Source organism: Heptranchias perlo, chromosome 36, assembly GCF_035084215.1.
Source record: "Heptranchias perlo isolate sHepPer1 chromosome 36, sHepPer1.hap1, whole genome shotgun sequence".
In the NCBI taxonomy this organism is placed as follows: domain Eukaryota; kingdom Metazoa; phylum Chordata; class Chondrichthyes; order Hexanchiformes; family Hexanchidae; genus Heptranchias; species Heptranchias perlo.
In genome coordinates, this window is record NC_090360.1 from 22,706,490 (window position 1) to 22,733,640 (window position 27,151).

General features: G+C 46.2%; 1 protein-coding gene across 1 annotated transcript in view; it reads left to right on the top strand.

The window, feature by feature from the left end:
* LOC137304198 (annexin A7-like) overlaps positions 1–27,151 on the top strand; it is a 65,369-nt gene that overhangs the window by 22,368 nt on the left and 15,850 nt on the right. Inside the window, 5 exon segments of the mRNA XM_067972752.1 lie at positions 274–414; positions 6,218–6,288; positions 13,517–13,640; positions 19,439–19,533; positions 24,154–24,267. Of these exon segments, the coding sequence (XP_067828853.1) occupies positions 274–414; positions 6,218–6,288; positions 13,517–13,640; positions 19,439–19,533; positions 24,154–24,267 (545 nt within the window).

Sequence of the window (27,151 nt, forward strand, 5' to 3'; positions counted from 1 at the left end):
GCTCAAGGCCGCACAGCTTGCTCGTGCGTGAAGTAGGGTCACTTGGGTGAGCTAACGGAGGGTGGCCACCTCAAGAACCAGACCCAATGGGAGGCCGTCCCTTCGCGGGGGGAGGCAAGAAAAGTTGGTAAGAATTAAAATGGCAGCATACCCTAAATGAGAGTGGGCATCCAGCAGGAGCTATTGGGAGCCTTTTATTCTGAAGTGTACGCGTCTCACATTGGAAAATTATTTCTTTGAACAGTGTTGGTGAAAACTCTCCTTCTATTGCAGGTCCAGGTGCCCCTGCCCCTGGGACTGCACCTGCGCCTGCCCCTGCACCTGCGCCTGCCCCTGGTTACGGAGCCCCTGGCTATGGAGGATATCCTCAGCCCGCTGGACAAAGCTACTCAGGTGGCGGGGCCCCTGCTCCAGGTATTGTAATAGGAGCAGAGAAATACTTTTAATTAACAGTCTATACAGCTAACCTTTTTAAAGGAGATGTATTTTCCACTATATGACTCTATTCTGAAATGCAGTAATGAGACTTTCCTGGATTGTTACTGGTGTCTCGCAGTTGATCCCTAGTTTTACTTTTCAAGGAAACTTGGGGACAGCCGTTTTGTATCAAGCTCTCGGTTAACTAATAACTCATGGTTATTGTCTATTAGTCCTTACTAATCTTTCTATTTTTTTGTAGCTTTCCTACATACTTCTTATTTGTCCTGGCGTTCTTTGCTTTTTTTAATTTCAGATTAAATCTCCTCATTCATCCTTAGAATCCCAGTCGTTGACACACTCCCTTTTTAGTTTATTGGAATTTACTTGATTTATACCCTTTCCATCTCCTGTATAAGTATTTCTCATTACTGACCTCTGGATCTATTTACAAACTTTTCCTCCCATTTAATCTGGGCATTGTCCCTTTTCATCTTGCTATAACTTGCTCTTTCCCAGCCAAGTAGCCCAGCCCCAGTTTTTTTTTCCCTTTTCTATTCTGACACTGAACCGATTCATATGATGATCTCTGCTTCTCAAATGTTCCCCTACCTTTAGGTCACCTATTTGCTCTGCTTCATTATCTAGAACCAGATATGATAGCACTTCCTTCCTTGTTGGAGTAGCAAAGTATTGACTGAGCTCTGAGCACATTGCATAAACCTCTTTTTCACCACGCACAGTTTTAATATAACAACCTACTTTTGGAGAATTGAATTCTAACCCTATTAATACACCCCTCTGTCATTCATCTGCAAATTTCATCCCCAGTTTCCTTTCTACTATTCAGTGATCTATAACACACTGCCACTCCCAGTATGTGACCGATCTTTTGCTGAAGTCGCATAGGGATTCTGTTTGGACCACTTCTGTATTTAAAACCGCACGCTCAATGCTATATTTTCTTTAATCCCGATACTCCTACTCCCATTCCTCCTTTCTGATCCTTCCTAAAACTTTTGTAACTGGAATATTTAATTGTAAATCCTGAGCCAGCTGCAGTTTTGTTTGTTACGACTGTTATGTCACTAATTTCTACTTTAATCGGTGATTAGTTTCCTAATTTTGTTTCTTATTCTCTGTATTAATATACCAACATTTTCCATTGGATTCCCATGGTTTGGAAATATTTCCATTCTTTGCTTTCCCCATCCTGTGTTTTTCCCTATTTTTTTGCCCTGTTTAACCTCCTTCAACCTTTTCCTTACTGCCTCTACATTGTATTCTTGCGTTCCTTCCAGACTGCTACTCTTCTCTTGCTTCTCTTTCTCGCTGCAAGGGTGGGGAGGGAGAAGAGTGCCAGCATGAACCAAGGTGGGAGAAAGACAAGAGTGGCTCCATCTCACTGTGGCAACCGTGTAAATAATTTGACAGTCAAATTTAGTGGCAGTACCAATATGCAGCCATAATAGACCCTCAACACATAAAACAAGGGAAATTTCACCTGCAGTTTTTGCCACTATCTCCTGCAGTCCTCCAGTGGGCCCGCCTGCGGCCAGTTGCCGTGGAGCGGTTACTCCGCCTGCGGCCAGTTGCCGTGGAGCGGTTACTCCGCCTGCGGCCAGTTGCCGTGGAGCGGTTACTCCGCCTGCGGCCAGTTGCCGTGGAGCGGTTACTCCGCCTGCGGCCAGTTGCCGTGGAGCGGTTACTCCGCCTGCGGCCAGTTGCCGTGGAGCGGTTACTCCGCCTGCGGCCAGTTGCCGTGGAGCGGTTACTCCGCCTGCGGCCAGTTGCCGTGGAGCGGTTACTCCGCCTGCGGCCAGTTGCCGTGGAGCGGTTACTCCGCCTGCGGCCAGTTGCCGTGGAGCGGTTACTCCGCCAAGTATCCAGCAAGATGAGGCCTCATATCGCCCAGTCTTTTCCTAGCTTCGAGCACAGCCTGTATATTATGTGCTTTAACTGGCAAATATCCCACGTGCGATTTGACCATATGTTTTTTGGGGGTGGGAAAGGGGGAGGAGGTCATCGTAGAGGAATCAAGCTGCCGGAAACGTGGAATTGTGAGAGGGTTCCTCGTCCTAACAGCAGGAGGCTCACCAGGAATGCAGTTGGATGTGGGAGCGCGAGGCCAGTCATAGCTCCTGTGGCTTCACAGATCTCCTTCCTGAAGGGTTGGACGATGGGGCAGGGACAAGATGTCTGCAGCCCTGTACCCCTATGCCACACTCTGACACCCCTCCTCTGCCAGGGTCAACTGGAACTTTCTATATTTGTGCAGTAGAGGATTCTGCTCCACTCTGATGGAGGTTGCCAGTGTCTGTGTAGGGATTTACTGTGCGGTCATTATCTGAGAAGCATAAGTTATAACAAGCCTGCGCCTCATTGCACTGTGTATTGATGGCCTGCTGTAGGGCTATTGAGTTTCCAGTTTTTTTTCGGGCTGTGAACTTTTGCTAGTTTTCCTGGTGGATGTGCAAAATATGGATGTGCATGCAGGAATATCTTAGCACTCAGCGACTGTGAAATATCTTTTGTAAAATTATAGGTCCAATAGTTTTAATATAGGGCTTTCACTACTGATGTGCATGCTGGGATAGCTTCACCTCCATGCCTGAGTACACAAGAGAAAATACTTGCAAATCCCACAGGCAGGACTGGGAAGAAAGAAATGGGGGGATTCATAGAAGTAGATGAAACAGGAAGATGATGGAAAGTGAATGAGGAGGAGGAGGGAAGAGGAATTGCATTAATCCAGACTCAACTATTCCAATGCTCTTCCGGCTGGCCTCCCACCTTCCACCCCCTCCCCCCCCAAAACTCTGCTGCCGGAAACTAACTCGCACCAAGTCTCGTTCACCTATCACCCCTCTGCTTGCTGACCTACATTTGCTCCTGGTCCGCCAACGTCTCACATTTAAAATTCTCACCCTCGTGGTTCGAATCTCTCAATGGGTTCACCCCTCCCTATCTCTATAACCTCCTGCAGCCTTACAACCCTCCGAGATCTCTGCGTTCCTCTGACTCTGGCCTCTTGTGCATTCCCCGCTTCCTTCGCCTCACCATTGGCGGCCGTGCCATCAGCTGTCTTGGCCCTAAGCACTGGAATTCCCTCCATAAACCTCTACCTCTCCTTTAAACCTCTCCTCTTGTCCTAATATCTCCTCCTTCGGCTCAGTGTCATATTTTGTCCGCTAACTCTCCAGTGAAGTGCCTTGGGATGTTTTACTACATGAAGGGTGCTATGTAAATGTAAGTTGTTACACCATTTGGCTGGTACTTGCGTTCCTGATGACGGATGCAACTTGGCACTTTTGCAGTGTCAGCAGGAGTGAGCGGCTCCCATTCACAGTTTGTAACTGAGACGCTTACACCTGTCAATGGTACGCATGACGTTGTAAAGGGGGAATGTAGAGCTGTGGGTGGGGCTACCCATTCATTGGTCTCCCTTAAGATAAATGGCTGCTCCTGGGCCACCTCTGACCCACGGTTTAATGGTGTAAAAGGGGTGAATTTAGAGACACCTGGTATCGTTCTCCATAACATTGGGGGATTATGGGGAAATTGAGTAAAATATAATTCCTCTTTAAATGCTGTAAAAATGATTTTGTATTATCCCTCTGAATTCCATAATGTTTTCAAAGCTAATATTCAACAGATTTCCTGGACATGTTTGATATTTTTTTCTGTAATGAGAACTGATAATGAGGACTGTTGATTTATAGTGGCTAACTCTCATTCCATGGTGTTCTGAGATTGCAGCCCATTTATAATTAGGCACACTGCTTTATGGTGACTAAATAAAGTCACGTATTGTTTGTATTATAGAATCATAGAATGGTTACAGCACAGAAGGAGATCATTCGGCCCATCGACCCCGTGCCGGCTCTTTGCAAGAGCAATCCTGTTAGTCCCACTCCCCCGCTCTTTCCCTTAGCCCTGCAGATTTTTTCCCTTCAAGTATTTATCCAATTCCTTTTTGAAAGCCACGATTGAATCTGCTTCCACCACCCTTTCAGGCAGCTCATTCCAGATCATAACTACTCATGTCTTCTTTGGTTCTTTTGCCAATCACCTTAAATCTGTGTCCTCTGGTTCTTGACCCTTCTGCCAATGGGAACAGTTTCTCTTTATTTACTTTATCTAAACCCTTCATGATTTTGAACACTTCTTTCAAATCTCCTCTCAACCTTCTATGCTCTAAGAAGAACAACCCCAGCTTCTCCAGTCTCTCCACACAACTAAAGTCCCTCATCCCTGGAGCCATTCTAGTGAATCTTTTCTGGACCCTCTCTAAGGCCTTCACATCCTTCCTAAAGTGCAGTGCCCAGAATTGGACATAATACTCCAGTTGTGACTGAACCAGTGTTTTATAAAGGTTCATCATAACTTCCTTGCTTTTGTACTCTATGCCTCTATTTAGAATGCCCGGGATCCCGTATGCTTTTTTAATTGTTTTCTCAACCTGTCCTGCCACCTTCAAAGATTTGTGCACATATACCCTCAGATCTCTCGTTCCTGCACCCTCTTTAGAATTGTACCATTTAGTTTATATTGTCTCTCCTCGATCTTCTGCCAAAATGTATCACTTCTTACTTCTCTGCGTTAAATTTCATCTGCCACATGTCCGCCCATTCCGCCAGCCTGTCTATGTCCTCTTGAAGTCTATCACTATCCTCCTCACTGTTTACTACCCTTCCAGGTTTTGTGTCATCTGCAAATTTTGAAATTGTGCCCTGTACACCCAAGTCCAAGTCATTAATATATATCAAAAATAACAGTGGTCTTAGTAACGGCCCCTGGGGAACACCACTGTACACCTCCCTCCAGTCCGAAAAACAACCATTCACCACTACTCTCTGTTTCCTGCCACTTAGCCAATTTCGTATCCATGCTGCCACTGCCCCTTTTATTCCATGGGCCTCAACTTTGCTGACAAGCCTATTATGTGGCACTTTATCAAACGCCTTTTGAAAGTCCATTTACACCACATCAACCGCATTGCCCTCATCGACCCTCTCTGTTACTTCATCAAAAAAAACTCAAATCAAGTTAGTTACATGATTTGACTTCAACAGATTCGTGCTGGTTTTCCCTTATTAATCCACATTTGTCCAAGTGACTATTAATTTTATCCCGGATTGTTTCTAAAAGCTTCACCACCATCGAGGTTAAACTGACTGGCCTGTAGTTGCCGGGTTTATATGAGATAACAGGATTTTTCCGGATCTTTTCTGGTGTTTTGGGAATTGTATCACATGGTTCCAACTATTTTCTCATAAGACTGACAGATTGGAGGCCTTGCTGATAGTTGTAGATCTCCTGAAGTCTGGATGAAAATACTGAGTCGTTCTCATTGAGAGTTTGAGTTTGATTCCAGTTGTGCGGTGAGTTAGTTGGGGGTGTCACTTAGGCCTCTACGATTAGCCTTGTCAACCTTGAGCTAGAAAAGGGGCAGTGGGGGCGGGGGATAAAATTGACCAGGACTCCCACTCCTAATCACCATCCAGCGACCCCTGCTCGAAGGTGCTTGAATGTAGAGTTTGGGCAAAGATAGAATCGGTCTCAGCTGCGACCCTACTCCACCATTAAATAGCCTGCAGACATTGCGGAGATTAGCCCATTTAGCGAGGATTGGGAGGGCTGCTGGATTCCATTGAACTGCACCCCGCAAGAGTCAATAGAATGGAATAAAAGTTCACATGATAAGAACCGACCCTGTTCAAATAGTAAAGTCTCTTCACACCGGTGCTACAGCTGCCTTAATGTGCAAGTTAAGCCTCCCTCTTGCCTTTTCTTTCAGGTGGATATGCTTCTGGACCAGCGCCTGGCCCTGGCAGTGTTCCAACTGGCCCTCAGCCGACCCCTTCCCAGGTACGTGACCGAGTTACCCACTGACCACAGTTTACTTGTTATCACCTGGTTGTCTTATCATTCCGCATCAATACAGATAGGGGAAATTACACTTAAACCAACGCACTTCACTGCTGTTTTATATTCTTAATTAATTCCATCAAATTACTCCCAGTACTGTACCACAGTAACAGACCTATCTATACCCACCAGTACTGTATCCCAGTGTTATACAGTGACAGACCTATATACCCACCAGTACAGTACCCGTGATATACAGCGACAGACCTGTACCCATCAGTACTATACAACAATGATAGTGACAGACTTGTACCCCAGTATTACACAGTGACAGACCTGTACCCACCAGTACTGTACCCCAGTGATATTCGCTAACAGACCTGTACCCACCAGTACTTTTTTTTTATTTGTTCATTGGATGTGGGCGTTGCTGGCATGGCCAGCATTTATTGCCCATACCTAATTTCCCTTGAGAAGGTGGTGATGAGCCCCCTTCTTGAACCGCTGCAGACCGTGTGGTGAAGGTTCTCCCACAGTGCTGATAGGTAGGGAGTTCCAGGATTTTGACCCAGCGACGATAAAAGAACGGCGATATATTTCCAAGTCGGGATGGTGTGTTGTTCCCATGTGCCTGCTGCCGTTGTCCTTCAAGGTGATAGAGCTCGCTGGTTTGGGAGGTGCTGTCGAAGAAGCCTTGGCGAGTTGCTGCAGTGCATCCTGTAGATGGTACACACTGCAGCCACGGTGCGCCGGTGGTGAAGGGAGTGAATGTTTAGGGTGGTGGATGGGGTACCAATCAAGCGGGCTGCTTTGTCCTGGATAGTGTTGAGCTACTTGAGTGTTGTTGGAGCTGCACTCATCCAGGCAAGTGGAGAGTATTCCATCACACTCCTGACTTGTGCCTTGGAGATGGTGGAAAGGCTTTGGGGAGTCGGGAGGTGAGTCACTCGCCGCAGAATACCCATCCTCTGACCTGCTTTTGTAGTATTTTTGCGGTTGGTCCAGTTAAGTTTCTGGTCAATGGTGACCCCCAGGATGTTGATAGTGGGGGATTCAGCGATGGCCGTTGAATGTCAAGGGAGGTGGTTAGACTCTCTCTTGTTGGAGATGGACTTTGCCTGGCACGAATGTTACTTGCCACTTATGAGCCCAAGCCTGGATATTGTCCAGGTCTTGCTGCATGCGGGCACAGACTGCTTCATTATCTGAAGGGTTGCAAATGGAACTGAACACCATGCAATCATCAGCGAACATCCCCATTTCTGACCTTATGATGGAGGGAAGGTCATTGATGAAGCAGCTGAAGATGGTTGGGCCTAGGACACTGCCTTGAGAAACTCCTGCAGCAATGTCCTGGGCCTGAGATGATTGGCCTCCATCTACCATCTTCCTTTGTGCTAGGTATGACTCCAGCCACTGGAGAGTTTTCCCCCTGATTCCCATTGACTTCCATTTTACTAGAGCTCCTTGGTGCAACACTTGGTCAAATGCTGCCTCACCTCTGGAATTCAGCTCTTTTGTCCATGTTTGGATCAAGGCTGTAATGGGGTCTGGAGCTGAATGGTCCTGGCGGAACCCAAACTGAGCATCGGTGAGCAGGTTATTGGTGAGTAAGTGCTGCTTGATAGCACTGACAGCGACACCTTCCATCACTTTGCTGATGATTGAGAGTAGACTGATGGGGCGGTAATTGGCCGGATTGGATTTGTCCTGCTTTTTGTGGACAGGACATACCTGGGCAATTTTCCACATTGTCGGGTAGATGCCAGTGTTGTAGCTGTATTGGAACAGTTTGGCCAGAGGCACGGCTAGTTCTAGAGCACAAGTCTTCAGCACTACAGCTGGGATGTTGTCGGGGCCCATAGCCTTTGCTGTATCCAGTGCACTCAGCCGTTTCTTGATATCACGTGGAGTGAATAGAATTGGCTGAAGATTTGCTTCTGTGATGTTGGGGATAGCGGGAGGAGGCCAAGATGGATCATCCACTCAGCACTTCTGGTTGGAGATGGCTGCAAACCCTTCAGCCTTGTCTTTTGCACTCATGTGCTGGACTCTGCCATCATTGAGGATGGGGATGTTTACAGAGCCTCCTCCACCTGTTGTTTAATTGTCCACCACCATTCATGACTAGATGTGGCAGGACTGCACAGCTTTGATCTGATCCATTGGTTGTGGAATCGCTTAGCTCTGTCTATAGCATGTTGCTTCTGCTGTTTAGCATGCATGTAGTCCTGAGTTGTAGCTTCACCAGGTTGGCACCTCATTTTTAGGTACGCCTGGTGCTGCTCCTGGCATGCTCTTCTACACTCCTCATTGAGCCAGGGTTGATCCCTTGGCTTATTGGTAATGGTAGAGTGAGGAATATGCCGGGCCGTGAGGTTACAGATTGTGCTGGAATACAATTCTGCTGCTGCTGATGGCTTACAGCGCCTCGTGGATGCCCAGTTTTGAGCTGCTAAATCTGTTCTGAATCTATCCCATTTAGAAACAATTTTACAACACCAAGTTATAGTCCAGCAATTTTATTTTAAATTCACAAGCTTTCAGAGGCTTCCCCCTTTGTCAGGTGAACGATGTTCACATCGTTCACCTGACGAAGGGGGAAGCCTCCGAAAGCTTGTGAATTTAAAATAAAATTGCTGGACTATAACTTGGTGTTGTAAAATTGTTTACAATTGTCAACCCCAGTCCATCACCGGCATCTCCACATCATGTATCCCATTTAGCACAGTGGTAGTGCCACACAGCGCGGTGGATGGTGTCCTCAGTGCCAAGACGGGACTTCGTCTCCACAAGGCCTGTGCGGCGGTCACTCCTACCAATACTGTCATGGACAGTTGCATCTGCGACAGGTAGATTGGTGAGGATGAGGTCAAGTCGGTTTTTCCCTCGTGTTGTCACTACTGACAATGTGATGGACATTGAAGTCTCCCACCCAGAGTACATTCTTTGTCCTTGCTACCCTCAGTGCTTCCTCCAAGTGGTGCTCAACATGGAGGGGGACTGATTCATCAGCTGAGGGAGGGCGGTAGATGGTAATCAGCAGGAGGTTTCCTTGCCCATGTTTGACCTGATGCTGTGAGTTTTCATGGGGTCCGGAGTCAATGTTGAGGACTCCCGGGGCCACTCCCTCCTGACTGTATAGCACTGTACTGCCACATCTGGTTGGTCTATCCTGCCAGTGGGACAGGACATACCCATGGATGGTGTTGGAAGAGTCTGAGATGTTGGCTGAAAGGTATGATTCTGTTAATATGGCTATGTCAGGCTGTTGCTTGACTAGTCTGTGGGACAGCTCTCCCAATTTTGGCACATGTCCCCAGATGTTCGTGAGGAGGACTTTGCAGGGTCGACTGGGCTTGGTTTGCCTTTGTCGTGTTCGGTGCCTCGTGGTCCGTCCAGTTTTATTCTTATTATGACTTTTTGTAGCGAGATTGTACAACTGAGTGGCTTGCTAGACCATTTCAGAGGGTGATTAAGAATCAACCACATTGCTGTGGGTCTGGAGTCACATATCGGCCAGACCGGGTAAGGACGGCAGGTTTCCTTCCCTAAAGGACATTAGTGAACCAGATGGGTTTTTAAGACAATCCAGTAGTTTCATGGCCACCATTACTGAGACTAGATTTTTTTTATCCCAGTGTCACACGGTGACAGACCTGTACCCACCAGTACTGTACACGTGTTACAGTGACAGACCTGTACCCCAGTGTTACAGTGACATCTGTACCCACCAGTACTGTACCCCAGTGTTAGTGACAGACCTGTACCCCAGTGTTACACAGTGACAGACCTCTACCCACCAATACTGTACCCCAGTGTTACACAGTGACAGACCTGTACCCACCAGTACTGTACCCCAGTGTTACACAGCTCTGGTTTTGAAGGACAGCTATAATTATACCACCGGGTGTTTTTCACAGTTCAAGTGGACGTGGTGAGGAAATATCCGTATGTTCACCATTGTACCTTACTGAAATCTAGAGACAACAGTTGGGGAAAGCAACTTCTCTTTTTACGCCAATCTCTGGACGACTTAACTTTTTAGAATTCTGTGCTTAAGTAAAATATTTTCCAGTGCCATCTTTTCCCACAAGAAGTTGATGAAATCTGTAGTCTCTGAGCGTCACTGACCCGTTACCTTGCTGAGCACTGGGGTGTATAAATATCCGCACATGCAGTTTTTGCAGCTGATAGTTTGAGCCCTCTGTCATTATAAAGATTAGAAGGCAAGCTGTTTGCAAACCATCAAGAGGGAGGGGACACCAACTGCCCTGGAATCCAATCTGCAGCTGAAACCCTTATCTGTGCCTTTGTTTCCTCCAGACTCGACTATTCCAATGCTCTCTTGGCCGGCCTCCCATCTTCCACCCTCCATAAACTTGAGCTCATCTAAAACTCTGCTGCCCATATCCTAACTCACACCAAGTCCTGTTCACTCTGTACTCACTGACCTAAATTGGCTCCCGATCCGGCAATGCTTCGAATTTAAAATGTTCATCTTTTGTGTTCAAATCCCTCCATGGCCTTGCCCCCTCCTATCTCTGTAACCCCCTACAACCCTCCGAGATCTCTGCACTCCTCCGGTTTTCTCCGATCCCCAAGATGCTGGCCCTTGCTGGGGCTATCTCTCTTCTACTGATCCTGGTATCTTACCCAAGGGGCCCTTTTTCAAGGAAGTCAGTGTTGGCGAGCTATTCAACCATGGGGGTATCGCATCTGAGCTTGATCCTGTCCTGAGCTGATCTCCATGGGTGAGGAAGATGTGGGTTCAAGACTACAGCAGGCGGGTGCCTGGGGGAAGGGAATGAGGGAAGCAGGAGAGGCGGCTGAACTGATGGTCTCAGTCTCGGTGACATCATGGGGATCGGAGAAAACCGGAATAACAACAACTTGCGTTCCTATAGCACCTTTAATGTAGTAAAATGTCCCAAGGTGCTTCACAAGAGCGTAATCAGACAGAAGTTGACACCCTGCCATGTAAGGAGATATTAGGACAGGTGACCTAAAGTTTGGTCAAAGAAGTAGGTTTTAAAGGAGAGTCTCAAAGGTGGAGAGAGCAGTGAAGAGGCGGAGAAGTTTAGGGAGGGAATTCCAGAGCTTAGGGCCTAGGCACGGCCGCCAACGGTGGAGCGATGAAAATTGGGGATGCGCAAGAGGCCAGAATTGGAGGAGTGTAGCCCTGTAGGTCACGGCTCTTCAGGTGCACATCCAGGTATTTTTTAAATGTGATGAGGGTTTCTGCCTCTACCACCCTTTCAGGCAGTGAGTTCCAGACCCCCACCACCCTCTGGGTGAAAAAAATTTTCCTCATTTCCGCTCTGATCCTCCTACCAATCACTTTAAATCTATGCTCCCTGGTTATTGACTCCTCCGCTAAGGGAAATAGGTCCTTCCTATCCACTCTATCTAGGCCCCTCATAATTTTATACACCTCCATTAAATCACCCCTCAGCCTCCTCTGTTCCAAAGAGAACAACCCCAGCCTATCCAATCTGTCATGTTGGAGGTGAGGATAGAGGGGCAAAAGGTTTTACGAGATAGCTGATAGTGGAGAAAATAAGCTGGGGGTTATCTTTGCTCTCCTGTATGATCCTAGCGTACTGTGTGATCTTGGTAGAGGAGAGCGAGGCCCGATAGCTTGATGTGGTCCAGCCAGATCTGGCGATGGATAGCTCAACCAATTGTGCACCAGATACGCTCAAGTCTGTGCTCCTTGGACTTGAAGGAGCGAGAGTGGGGACCATACCAGGGGGTCTACCAGTATGGGGGAAGAGTAAAGGTGTTGCTGGGGAAAAGGACAATGAAGATGGCTAGAGGGGCCGCAGTGCGGCTGGCTGCTGATGCTGCAGATAGGGGGATTCCCTTTGGGGAACCAATTGGTGCCAGTAGTGATGGTGTGGGGCAAAAACCAGAATGGCCGTTACCCAGATTAATGTTTAAATAAAGTGGATGCTGTGTTGGGCGTCGCTGGGCCCACCCGTTGGAAATTGCGTCCAGGACAAGGTAGGCAGAGTTCCAGCAGGGTGTGGCTCCGCCCATTGTCTGCTTCCAGCTGCCGATTCACATTGCAACATGTGGCTGGCAGCAGCAAATCCAGGCCACGGGGTTTAAATTTCCTTCGTCCTGGTCAAATTTTGAAAGTGTAGGCCCGATTTCCCTCTACATCCAAAGGGCACGCCGCCTGCAGTCACCTGACCCTGCCGATATGCATGGGTTCAGATCATTTAAATGGCCCAGAGACTCCCCAGTGGAGGAAGGCCTCACAACAGGGCCTCGAGCCTGGAAGTGGGGGAGGAAAGTCTGTCATCGTGCTCCTACATCAGCAGCCAGACGACCTCCAGCCAATCCCTGGCTCAGCGTCCCTGTAAAGGGAAACAAGAAGATGAGGTGTAGGAATGGCCCCTCCCAGGCCTATGTTTATTGCAGTCTGCCACCCCCCAGCCGGGCAAATGAAGCTCAGAGTTCTCGGGGCAGTGGAAAGGGGACGGAGACCCAGCATCATCTCTGCCCCTATTTCCTGCTCTTCGCGTCTGGGGTATAAGTGTTTCCTGGACAGTAATCACAGAAAAATTGTCCTGTGTATCTCGGCCTGTTTTGGTTAATTGAGTAGACCATCAGATGTAATTGGACAGAGAGGGATAGACGAGTGAGAGTGTCTCCGTGGCTGGTCTGCAATAAGCTGCAACACAAGATGAGAGACCTTGAGCCAGGTCCAGCTCACATCGAGGGTTTAGCACAGCAGATCCGATTGTTATTTTCTATCTTCCAAGGAGGGTTAGTTAAGCCTGTAGCTACTGTAAATCTACAATGTGTCATATCCGTTTACTGATTTAATATGACAGCTTATAATCCTGCTTTGATACAATGTTCGTTCCATATTCCGAAGTCAAGGGGGGGATCCTGTAATACAACCAGAAGTAAAAATAAGGTTAGGGTATTTTTGTTTGATCCCTGAGCCCACTACAAATTACCTAGATATTGGACAGGTAAAGGCACCCTCCAGGTCATAAGGCACAAGTGCTCACTTATGAGAGTGGTCAGAGATGCTGAACCCAAAAGAATATTTGGAGTAAAAACATAAAGTATAATAACAAAATACCTGTTGTGTAGTTTGTGACTGTTAGTTTGGTTATGGTTGTGGTAGCTGATTGTAACAGATAACTGATAAGTTAACACTATATTGTGAGTAACTTGTTACTCCTTTCTCTCCCCTCCTTGGCCACAGCCTTCAATGCCGAACATCGGAGGCTTGTCAATCGGAGGTGCGATGCAGGGCACCATCAAACCTGTTGCCAACTTCAACCCGCAGAATGATGCTGAAATTCTAAGGCAAGCCATGAAAGGAGCTGGTGAGTGCCACAGCGTTATGAGAAAATTGATACAAAGCATGGGGTGCAACAAGGAAAATTCCTTGACAGCGTCATTCGTGCCCTAAAACACAAGGGTCCCTCCCCACAAATACAGCCTCTTCCTAGAGTGTAAGAGTCTTGTGCAAAAAGAGTTTTAACCGTCAGTTCCTAGAAGCCATTCTTTGTGTGACCCCAGAGAGTAAATGTCACAGAATCAGTAGTGCGCAAACAGGCCCAACTGGTCTGTCAGTGATTATACTCCACACGGGCATCCTCCCACTTTAATGACCTCTTCCCACCCTGCCCCCGTATCCCTCAAGCCTCTCCTTAAACGTCTCAATGCTATTTGCTTCAACCATTCCATGTGGCAGAGAGAGCCACATTCTCGCCACTCTCTGTAAAGAACTTGTTCCTAAATTCTTTATTTGATCTGTTGGTGGTTATCTTTATATTTATGTCCCCTTATCCTGGACTCACCCACAAGTGGAAACAGTTTCTCCACATCCACCCTATCGAAGCTTGTCATAATTTTAAAGACCTCTATCAGATCAGATCTCCTCTTAGTCTTCTGTTTTCCAGAGAAAAGAGCCTCAGCCTGCTCAACCTTTGCTGATAGTTTCATCCTCTCAATTCTGGTCACATCCAAGTAAATCTTTTCTGTGTCAGCCAGCTGTTCAATCTTAACCACACCTAACATTCCCCCAAACACAGGGGCCACTGGATAGTGATCAGGAGCGTGAACTATGGACAACGTTCTCTTCTCCCCCCCCCCCCCCCCCCCCCCCCAAAACCCAGGGGCTAATTGCAGTGATTGAACGCCGACTGTGGATCAAGTCTGGGATCTTCCTGATCTGCATGGATCAATGCCATGCTGGTGGTGCATCTACCCATTGAGCCTCAAGAGTAGTAATCCAGCTGGTAGTGAGGTCACTGCCAGCTGTTGTAAGTGAGGCCTACCAGGACATTTTTTTAATGTAAATATGGCAGCAAAAGTCCAGTTTTTGGGGAGAGGGAGGAATTGTCCAGATTTTGTTTTGTGGGAGGGGGGGTTTGCATTTTACAGTGGAATATCAAATCTGAACCCTTGTATGAATCACAGCAAAGGCTACGGCCCCCAACAACATCCTGGCTGTAGTGCTGAAGACCTGTCCTCCAGAACTAGCCAAGCCTCTAGCCAAGCTTTTCCAGTACAGCTACAATACTGGCATCTACCGGACAATGTGGGTAATTGCCCAGGTATGTCCTGTCCACAAAAAGCAGGACAAATCCAACCCAGCCAATTACTGTCCCATCAGCCTACTCCCAATCATCAGTGAAGTGATGGAAGGTGTTGTCAACAGTGTTACCAAGCAGCACTTCATAAGACATGTATCAGGTCTCCTCTCAGTCTTCTCGTTTCAAACGGTTCAGCTGGCACCAGTTCTGGGGCAGGAATGAGCAATATCCTCACAGGAAGGATGTAGAGGAGGTTTTAAATGGGCAGGTGGTGGGTTAAAGTCGGAGAGTAGCATAGGCAACTTGGAAGGGTTAAGAAGTGCTCGGTATACAGAGAATAAGGAGGTTTGAAGGTTGGAAGAGTTTAAACAAAACAAATAGTAAATCAGGATGTGGGAAGGCAAAAACATGAAAAATTACCAAACCAAAAGAAAATCCAAATTGAAATGTACATCAATGCACAGAATAAGGAACAAAATTAGGGAACTAGAGTCAGTGATTAAATTAGAAAATAATAGCAACTGGGTCAGGATTGGCAATTAAATATTCCATTTATAAAACTTTCAGGAGAGATAGGAGAAGGAGGAATGACAGTAGGATTAATTAGAGACAATGTTATAGCACCAGAGCGTAAGGATATAAATAGAGAAGTGGTGCAAGCAGAATCCCTTTGGATTGAGCTAAGGAATGGCTTGGGATGGGTAACATTACAGGGAGTATATTATAGACCACTGACGAGTGGAAAGAAAATTGCGGATGAAATTTGTAGACAAATTAGAGAGGCATGTATGAACCATAGAGTTATAATTGTAGGAGATTTTAATTATCCAAAATAGGCTGGTACGGGAAATGTTATTGGCAAAGGGCAGTTTCTTTTTTTGCAGTGTGTTCAAGACTGTATTCTCAGTCAATACATTGCTACTCCCAAGAAGACTGGTCACCAGTAATGGAACAGAGCAAGAAGGTGACTTAAACACAGCGGGCATTTATAAACAGAGACTACAATATAATTAGTTCAGCACAGGAATAGAAAAGGAAAAAGAAAACTTGAAGCAAAAAAGCAAATTATAGTGAGATAAAAAGGGACTTTATCCAGATTAAATGGAAGGAAAAATTGACAAATAAAACCAGAGATCAACTTTGGGAAATATTTAAATAGGGTAGAAACAGAGTAGATTCTGGCAAGGGAAATGGGGAGTTTATTGAAGTCTGGGGTTCCATGGATGTATAAGGAGCTTGGACCAATTTGAAACTAAAAAAGGAAGAGTTAGTGCTTAGAGGAGATTTAAAAGAAATGAAAGCTGGGACAAATCTGAGGACTACAAACTACAGAAAAGGAAATTAGAAAGGAGAGCAAACTGGTTAAAAAACATTAAGAGCAATAAAAAAGCACATTCATGGTAGACGTTAGAGCCACTAGGATGAAGGAGGCAGGATCATAGTGGAGAGAAGGAGAATGGCCAATATTAAATAAGGACATTGTCTCAGTTTTCACTGCAGAGGTGGACGTTGCACTTGGAGAACCATCAGTAGGTGTAGAGCAGTTAGTGACAAATGGTATTCGAAGAGAAATAGTTCGAAAGAAGCTACTCAAGCTTAAGGTAGACAAGTCACCAGGACCTGATGGGCTACATCCAAGGATCCTAAGTGAAGCCAGGAGACCAATAGTGGAGTCTCTGACTGACTATAACTTGCCAAAATTCTGTAGAAAGGAAAATTGTGCCAGAGGATTGGAGGGTGGGAAATGTGACTTCCCCCTTCAACAAAAAAAGGGAGATGAGGATAAAGCAGAAAATTATAGAGCAGTTAATCTTAATTCAGTTGTTGGTAAACTACTAGAGACTTTAGTACAAGATGGAATTACTCAGCGCTCAGGGAAGCAGGAGTTCATCGTGTCAGTCAGCACAGATGTCTAAAAGGCAGGTCATGTTTCATCAACCTTATGGAATTCTATAGAGAATAGTTAAAGGAGATGCAGCGAGTGTGTTTTATATGGATTTTCATAATGCATTTGATAAAGTACCACATAAGAGGCTTATGCAAATATTATGGCACATGGAATTAAGGAGAATGTGATGACTTGGATAGAGAGATGGTTGGAGGGCAGAACACAAAGGGTAGGGGTAAAGTGAAGCTTCTTAGTTTGGAAAGATGTGGCGAGTTGGGCCGGCTGTTATTTGCTATGTATAAATTATATGGATTTAGGAAATGAGGGAAGACCATCAAAGTTCAGTGTAGATAAATGTGAAGTAAAACATTTTTGGAAGTGTAACATTTTTGGAAATAAAAATAGGGAAAGGAAATACATTTTAAATGCTAAGATTTAGATAATTAGAGGAGCAGTGAGCCCTTGATTTGTAGATACAAAGTCCCTAGTTTTCTATTTAAAAGTAATGTTGAACTTGTACAAGTGTTTATTGGACCACAGTTGTTTTTACTTGATCTTGGGATGAGGGTGACACTGACGAAGCAGTATTTATTGCCCATCCCTAATTGCCCCATGCGCATTAAGAGTGAATCAAGTCATGTAGGGCAGAGGTAGGAGGCACAGGTTCCCTTCCTGAAGGACATTGGTGCACCTGTTGGGTTTTTTTTTAAATGAGAAAACTGGCAGGTTTGATTGTCTTCTCTGGTCAGCCCAGATTTATGGAATTCAGTTTCACAACTTGCTGTGGTGGGATTTGAATTCATGAACTCTGGGTTGATAGTCCAAGACCATAACCACTAGGCTAGGAACAGGAGTAGGCCATTCAGCCCCTCGAGCCTCTTCCACCATTCAGTTAGATCATGGCTGATCTGTATCTTAACTCCGTCTACTCGCCTTGGTTCTGTAATCCTTAATACCCTTGCCTAACAAAAATCTATCAATCTCAGTTTTGAAATTTTCAATTGAGCCCCAGCCTCAACAGATTTTTGGGGAGAGAGTTCCAGATTTCCACTCCCCTTTGTGTGAAGAAGTGCTTCCTGACATCACCCCTGAACGGCCGAGCTCTAATTTTAAGGTTATGCCCCCTTGTTCTGGTCTCCCTACCAAAGGAAATAGTTTCTATCTACCCTATCAAATCCTTTAATCATCTTAAACACCTGAATTAGTTCACCCCTTAATCTTCTATATTCGAAGAAATACAAGCCTAGTCTATGCAACCTGTCCTCGTAATTTAACCCTTTTAGCCCCGGTACCATTCTGGCAAATCTGCGCTGCACCCCCTCCAAGGCCAGTATATCATTCCTGAGGTGCGGTGCCCAGAACTGAATGCAGTACTCTAAATGGGGTCTAACCAGAGCTTTATATAACTTCCACCCCTTTGTATTCCAGCTTTCCAGCGATAAAGACTAACATTCCTTAGTTTTTTTAATTATTGTTTGTTCCTGTCCACTAGCTTTGTGATTTTTGGACTTAGACCCTTAAATCTCTCTGCTCCTCCACAGTCCCTGGCTTCTCTCCATTTAGAAAATACTCTGATCTTACTTTCTTAGGGCCAAAGTGAATGACCTCACCCTTCCCCACATTAAACTCCATCTTCCACTGTTTTGCCCACTCACTTAATCTATCAATGTTCCCTTGCAACTTTCTGCTCTCATCTGCACTATTTACTGTGCCACCTAACTTGGTGTCATCAGCAAACTTGGATATATGGTCTATTCCTTCATCCAAGTCATTTATATAAATATAGTGAAAAGCTGAGGCTCCAGTACAGATCCCTGGGGGACACCACGAGTCACATCCTGCCACATACATACCCCCATTATCCCCTACTCTCTGTCCTACCTCCGAACCAATTCCCTATCCAAGTCAATAGGTTGCCTCCAATTCCATGTGCTCTTAATTTTTGTAGCAGCCTCTTATGTGGAACCTTATCAAATACCATAGCTGGAGTGTTGTGTACAGTTTTGGGCGCCCTATTACAGGAAGGATATAAAAGCAATTGAAAAGGTGCAGCATAGATTGACTAGGATGCTACCGAGAGACTTGAGGAATTGGGGCATTTTTCACTGGAGCTGCGAAGGTTAAGGAGTGACCTGATGGAGGCCTTCAAGACTACAAAGGGTTATGATAAGGTAAATACTCTTGTTGCAGCGACAGTAATAAGACGGCACAAAATTCAAGATAATAGCAAGTGTTAAAGGGGAGGTTGGAGAAAATCTTTTTACACATAGGGTGGTTAGACTGTGCAATTCTCTGCCGCAAACTATTGTTGAAGCAGAGTCCATAAAGGGAATTAGATAGTTGCTTGACAGAGAATAATATTAAAGGGTATGGAGATTGAGCAGAAGAGTGTTATTGAACTAGGTGGGATGTTAAAGGATATGGGGAGTGGGATTGGATTAGGTGGGCTATTAAAGGATATGGGGAGTGAGCAGGAGAGTGGGATTGGAGTAGGTGGGATATTAAAGGAAATGGGGAGTGGGCAGGAGAGTGGGATTGGATTAGGTGGCTCATGGAGAACTGTTCTGTGCTGGAACATTGAGATTCTAGGTTGAATTAGGTTATGGGCAATCTGATGCCGGTTGCTATTTAAAAACAGTTATTTTGTTGTCACTGAACACACATAACAAGGTACGGTAACCTCTATGTTGCACAGGGACTAACGAGCAAGCAATAATTGACTTGGTCTCCAACCGCTCCAATGACCAAAGGCAGAAGATCAAGTTGGCTTTCAAGACCCTATATGGCAAGGTGAGGTCATAGTGCACGAAATGGTACTTGCTTGCACATTTTCTTTTTTTCCTACCAATTTCTTCTCTGAATTGTTTTGAGGTGCGGTCCCACGGGCACTGGCTCTGGCTGGGTGCGGTCCCACGGGCACTGGCTCTGGCTGGGTGCGGTCCCACGGGCACTGGCTCTGGCTGGGTGCGGTCCCACGGGCACTGGCTCTGGCTGGGTGCGGTCCCACGGGCACTGGCTCTGGCTGGGTGCGGTCCCACGGGCACTGGCTCTGGCTGGGTGCGGTCCCACGGGCACTGGCTCTGGCTGGGTGCGGTCCCACGGGCACTTGCTCTGGCTGGGTGCGGTCCCACGGGCACTGGCTCTGGCTGGGTGCGGTCCCACGGGCACTGGCTCTGGCTGGGTGCGGTCCCACGGGCACTGGCTCTGGCTGGGTGCGGTCCCACGGGCACTGGCTCTGGCTGGGTGCGGTCCCACGGGCACTGGCTCTGGCTGGGTGCGGTCCCACGGGCACTGGCTCTGGCTGGGTGCGGTCCCACGGGCACTGGCTCTGGCTGGGTGCGGTCCCACGGGCACTGGCTCTGGCTGGGTGCGGTCCCACGGGCACTGGCTCTGGCTGGGTGCGGTCCCACGGGCGCCAGGTGCCCATCGGTCTCGTCCAAATGGTCATTCTTCACACACAAAACTGAACAGTCCATGTTGACAGGCCATTTCCCTACATAACAATAGTGACTACACTTGAAAAATACATCATTGGCTGTAAAGTGCTTTGAGAGATCCTGAGAATGTGAAAGGCTCTATATAAATGCACGTTCTTGCTTTCTTTCTATGAGGGAGCATCGTTGCTGTGCTTGCTCCTGTTCTCTATCGATATCTGCACACCAGACTTGGGAGAGTCTCCGGTTGGCTATCAGGAGCTGGAACCCTGGTTAATTGTTTCCCTTGGGGGAATGTGGCCCAATGTCGAGCTCTGGCTGTGATCGGCTAACTCCGCACAGACTGGGCATCAAACCTCGAACCTTCTGGTCTGTCTCATCTTATACTGTATTCGGCAGTGCCTTTACCCACAGGGCCTATGGGGGAGTTGGCCTGCAGTTCTAAAATGGGAAATTGCATTCTTCGAAAGATTGCAGAGCGCTTCACAAACAATTTATTGCTTTGAATTGAAATGACTTTTATTATAAAGACTTTGTGCGCACCAATGGCAATGAGAGGAAAGACCTGGGCACCGGGATGAAACATTAGAGAGGAGAAACAAGGTGCACAGAGGACTGGGAGGGACATCTAGCACTAGCGTGAAGAGTAGTTTGGAAATAAGAGGGATCAGACAGAGGGCAAATGCAAGGCAGCCTAAGATGAGTTTAGAGTGCATGAGTGTAAATGCATATTGAGTGGTAAATAAGGTTGGTGAGCTGCAGGCTCAAGTCGCCAAGTGGGACTATGCCAAGTGGCAATAAAAGAGAGCTGGCTCAAAGAAGGGGAGGATTGGGTGCTAAAAAGTATTCAGGAAAGATAGGGAAGGAAAGAAAGGAGGTGGGGTGGCAGTATTGATCAAAGAAACTATTATAGCACTGGAAAGGAATGATGTAGTTGAGGGGTCAAAGCCAGAATCTGTTCGGTCAGAATGAAGGAACAATAGAGGAGCTGTTACGCCACTGGGTGTAAACTATAGGCCACCAAATAGTGGGAAGGAGATAGAGGAGCAAATTTGCAGGCAAATTACCGAAAGTTGCGAGAACTATAAGAGTAGTGATAATGGGGGACTTCAATTACCCCAATATATACTGGGATAGTAACGGTGTAAAGGGCAACGAGGGGGAGGAATTCCTGAAATGTGTTCAAAGAAAGTTCTGGAACAGTGTGTTTCCAGCCCAACCAGGAAGGAAACAGTGTTGGATCTAGTCCTGGGAAATGAAGTGGGGCAGGTGGAGCACATCTCACTGGGGGAGCATTTGGGGAACAGTGATCATAATATCATTAGGCTTGGAATAGTTATGGAAAAGAACAAGGAACAATCAAATGTGAAAATACTTAACTGGAGGAGGGCTAATTTCAATGAGTTAAAAAGAATCAAAAATTGGTAGGCAAAACAGTAATTGAACAATGGAAGGCCTTCAAGGAGGAGATGGTTCAGGTACAGAGTAGACACATTCCTACGAGGGTGAAAGGAAGAGCATAAAAGCTAGAGCTCCCTGGATGACTAAAGAAATAGAGATTAAAATGAGACAGAAAAAGGAGGCTTATGATGAATGTAAGGTTCATAATACAGTAGAGAACCAGGCTGAATATAGAAAGTACAGAGGGGATCTAAAAAAGGGAATAAGAGGGGCAAAGAGAGAGTATGAGAGTAGATTAGCGGCTAATATAAAAGGCAACCCGAAGGTCTTTTTTAAACCTATAAATAATAAAAGGGTAGTCAAAGGAAAGGTGGGACCGATTAGGGATTAAAAAAAAGGAGATCTTCTTGTGGAGGCAGAGGGCATGACTGAGGTACTGAATGAATACATCGCATCCATCTTCACTGGAGAAGGGGATGCTGCCATTGTAGCAGTAAAGGAGGAGGTAGTAGTGATATTGGATAGGAAAAAAATAAAGAGGAGGGACTTAAAAGATTGGCAGTACTCAAAGTAGAAAAGTCACCTGGTCCAGATGGGACGCATCCGAGGTTACTGAGGGAAGTAAGGGTGGAAATTGCGGAGGCTCTGGCCACAATCTTCTAATCCTCTTTAGATATGGGGATGGTGCCAGAAGACTGGAGGATTGGAAATGTTACACCCTTGTTCAAAAAAGGGGAGAGGGATAAACCCGACAATTACAGGCCAGACAGCCTAACGCCGGTGGTGGGGAAACTTTGAGACAATAATCCGGAACAAAATTAATTGGCACTTGGAAAAGTGTGGGCTAATAAATGAAAGTCAGCGTAGATTTGTTAAAGGAAAATTGTGTTTGACTAACTTGATTGAGTTCTTTGATGAAGTAACGGAGAGGGTTGATGAGGGTAGTACGTTTGATGTGTATATGGACTTTCAAAAGGAATTTGATAAAGTATCACATAATGGACTTGTTAGCAAAATTAAAGCCCATGGAATTAAAGGGACAGTGACAGCAAGGGTACAAAATTAGCAAAGGGACAGAAAGCAGAGAGTAGTGGTGATTGGTTGTTTTACAAACTGGAGGGAAGTGTACAGTGGTGTTCCCCAGGGGTCAGTACTAGGACCACTGCTCTTATTGATCTATATTAACGACCCGGACTTGGGTATAATTTCAAAATTTGAAGATGACACGAAACTCTAAAATGTAGTAAACAATGTGAAGGATAATAACAGACTTCAGGAGGACATAGACTGGTGAAATGGGCAGACACATGGCAGATGAAATTTAACGCAGAAAAGAGTGAAGTGATACATTTGGCAGGAAGAATGAGGAGAGGCAATATAAACTAAATGGTACAATTTTAAAGCAGGTGCAGGAACAGAGAGACCTGGGGGTACACATACACAAATCTTTGAAGGTGGCAGGACAAGTTGAGAAGGCTGCTAAAAAGGCATATGGGATCCTGGGCTTTATTAATAGAGGCATTGAGTACAAATGCAGGAAAGTTATGCTAAACCTTTATAAATCACTGGTTAGGCCTCAGCAGCAGTATTGTGTTCAATTCTGGGCACCACACTTTCGGAAGGATGTGAAGGCCTTAGAGAGTGTGCAGAAGAGATTTACTGGAATGGTACCAGGGATGAGGGACTTCAGTTATGTGGAGAGACTGGAGAAGCTGGGGTTGTTCTCCTTAAGGGAAGGTTAAGGGGAAATTTGATAGAGCTGTTCAGAACCGTTTACAGGACTATGGGGAAAGAGCAGGGGAATGGGACTAATTGGATAGCTCTTTCAAAGAACCAGCACAGGCACAATGGGCCGAATGGCCTCCTCCTGTGCTGCATCTGCTATGATACAACGACCAGTTAATCTGTTTTGCTGTGTTGGTTGAGGGAAGAATGTTAAAATTTATATAGTGCCTTTCACAACCTCAGTATGTCCCAAAACGCTTTACAGTCAATTACGTGGTTTGAAATGTAGTCACTGTTGTAATGTAGGAAACGCGGCAGCCAATTTGCGCACAGCAAGTTCCCACAAACAGCACTGTGATAATGACCGGATAATCTGGGTCTTTTTTAAAGTGATGTTGGTTGAGAGATAAATATTGGCCATGCCCCTGGGAGAACACCCCTGCTCTTCTTCGAATATTGTCATGGTATCTTTTACGTCCACCAAAGAAACCAAACGGAGGCCTCTGTTTAACGTCTCATCCGAAAGACGGCACCTCCAACAGTGCAGCACTCCCTCAGTCAGCCTAGATTATGTGCTCAAGTCTCTGGAGCGGGACTTGAACCCACAACCTTCTGATTCAGGTGACCGTGATATTCATTCTGCATTTAAGAAACAGAGTGCCTGATTATCGTGTAAAATTCAAATGATGACGTTTGGAACAACATCTGAAGCTATTGGCCTAGGGGAGCTTGGTGTATTTTGTTTAATGCTAACTGAGTCGATGTCTGGGATCCGTGCTCAGAGCTACATTCCATTCTGGCATTTTCTCGGTACTGATGGACAGCTGTCTTGTGAATTTGTTTGTTAAAGGATTTGATCAAGGATTTGAAATCGGAACTCACTGGAAACATGGAGGAAATCATTCTCGCCCTCTTCATGCCCACCACTTTCTACGATGCTTGGAGTCTGAGGAAAGCGATGGAGGTACTTTTAACTCTATCAATATTCGGTGATGTGTATCAGTACATCTGAGGAATTACACAATGTCAAAATATCTGTCCTAAAACAAAATCCTCATTATTCTGTTTGCTCGCACCTCATTATTAATGTCTGAATTAAATAGGAATGAATTAGAAAAGCTACTCCCCTTTCACAGATCAGCCCCAATATATTCTCTCCTCCCCACATTGCTCAATCCATTCTCTCTCCTCATTGCCTTTTGAACCTATTTATATTGTCTCCTTCACTCACCTCCCCAGTAACTCCATTGTCCTTTGGGTAAAGAAAGGTCCCCCCAAATTCTCTTCTGACTTGCCAATTTTTAACTAATTCCTTCCCCCTCCCCCCAGGATATTTAACCCATTAGGCAAAGTGAGCAATTTTACTGAATCAATTGTTGATCCCCTTCACTATTTTGAAAACTCCAGTTAGGGTCAAATCCAGGTGTCTTTTGGAAAGACATCAAGGCCGAAAACTTAACGTCTGCATAACTTACATTCTGGATCATTTTGGTCGACTTCTGTCTTGAGTACAACAATATCCTTCCTCTCACTAGAACTGCAGTACTTCATGCAGAGTCAGACCAACACCCATTACAAGTACAACCTTTTCAATTTGGCTGTCTTTCGCTGACAGTGTAGCCTGGTTCTTTATTTTTTTTTATATACTGTAGCAGAGCTAGTCTTGACTTTATGCAGATCCTGCAACATTGCAAAATATCTCGAGGTGCCTCACAGTTGCGAGGGGAGGTGGGTCAGACCTGAGCAGGTGATGCCGGAGGACAGGGGAGGGAACCGAAGGTGGTGGCACACAGGTAGGTTTTAAGGAGAGTTTTGAAGGTGGGGAAAGGTAGTGTTGGGGTGGGATTTAAGGGTATCGTTCCAGAGTATGGGGGCAAGATGGCTGAAGGCTTGCTACTCGTATAGCAGGGAACGCTCTGTAGAAAGAGTCAGTAGAGAGCAATCAGGATAGAGGTAGAGGAGGCTATAGACGTGGGGTGGGCCGAGGACAGAGGGGGATTTGTAATTGAAGATGAGTATTTTGAAATCAATGTGCTGAGGGAGGAGGAGGCAATAGAGGTCAAGGTGATCAAAGTGTAGGACTTAGTGCGAATGGCGGAGTTGGGGGTGGGTTGGGGATGAGGATGAATTAGAGATGGGTCAAGAGTGGGTTTTCTGAGCAGGGGTCTGCTGATCATTTTGAAGGGGAGGGGCAGTGACAAGAAATGGAACCACTGATGGTATTGGTGAGAATTGGGGCAAAGAGGTATTGGTGAGTTCAGGATTTGGATGGGGAGGGGGTCGAGAGAGCAGAGGTTTAGTCTCAGAGGAGATGCGTCTAGTTTGGGCTGTGGGAGGTGAGGGAGATGTTGTCGAGGTACAGAATGGGACTGGGATGTGAGAGTGGCTGGAAAATATAATTCTGGACTATCTGGCTAGGAGCAGGACGACACAGCAGCTGAGACAGATGTGCAGATCTTTGAGACAAAGAAGTCCATAAGCTTCTCACACTTGGCCTTGAAGGTGACGAGAGGCACACATGGCAAGGACAAAGTATGAATGGGGGGTTATGTGAAGGATGAGCTTGGATATCAGATGAGAGGAGACTAGAGGACTCAAGGTAAAGGTTGAACTCAGTATGAGAAGTCATTCAGTGCAGAGGCAATCTGGGGAGGAAATCACTAAGGGGCTTGGGAGGGTGATGGATAACCTGCTCAATAGTGGAAAAAGTGCCAGAAAAGAGGGAGGGGCCCATGTTTTAGCCTCTTTAGTTATCCTGTACGTGTAATCTAGGGTTAATTCCATGCACCCAGTGGGGATTCTGCGCTCGAAGGGCGAGCGGGTTGGAGACTGTGCTCGAGTGTGTCCTGAATTTGCCTGTTTCCCCTCTGTTTCATTCTAAGCGTCACCTGTGATCCCACCACAGTTAAGTGAGCTCAGCAGAAGTGATGGCGGCCTGGGTCTGTTTGATAGACGGAGGCCTGTGGGTAGTCCGTGATCCACTGGGGATCTGGGGAATCCAGTAGGTGGTAAATCATGGGCTATCCGTGAGAAGTTGCCAGAGGCTTTGAATTGTCTTTGCTCCCGCTGAGCCTTAAATGCTGCATGCCTGAGACTGGCAGGGTTGGTCAGCGATGCCCTTGGCAATTACCGTGTCCCTAAATAACTCTTGAATTGAGAACTTGGAGCACGGGACTAGAGAAGGGTTTTCCCCATCAAGCCCATCCCGTCCACTTCCCACGTACAATTTGCCCTGTCGTAGACTCTACTCAGCTCCCCCAGACGTAGCAGAACTTTGACTTCTGGGAGGATTGTTACCCAAGTGGACTGAAGAAAGCCCTATGATGTGTTGTACCTGGACTTCCAAAAGGCATTTGATGAAGGCAATTAGTTAACCTCAAAGCTGTGGGGATTCGAGGTAAATTTGCTGAAGGGTGGAAAACAGGTACTTGTTCGTGGAGTGACCTCGGGGTGGGGGAAGCACTGAGTGGGGTGCCCCATGGATCAGTGTTGGGACCACAGTTGTTTCAAATTTATGTCAATGACCTTGACTCAGAAACTCGATACAGATTGGTCAGAGTGCAGATGAGACCAATCCAGGTGGGGCTGTGGAGTCAGAGGAGGCAGCTCAGAAATTACAGCATGAGTTGACCTAGACTTGGGTACACTGGACATCGTTTCAAAGTCCGCAGATGACACAAAACTCGGGAATGTAGTGAACAGTGAGGATGTTAGTAACAGACTTCAGGAGGCAATAGGCAGACTGGTGAAATGGACAGACACATGGCAGATGCAATTTTTTTTTTATTCGTTCATTGGATGTGGGTGTCGCTGGCAAGGCCAGCATTTATTGCCCATCCCTAATTTAA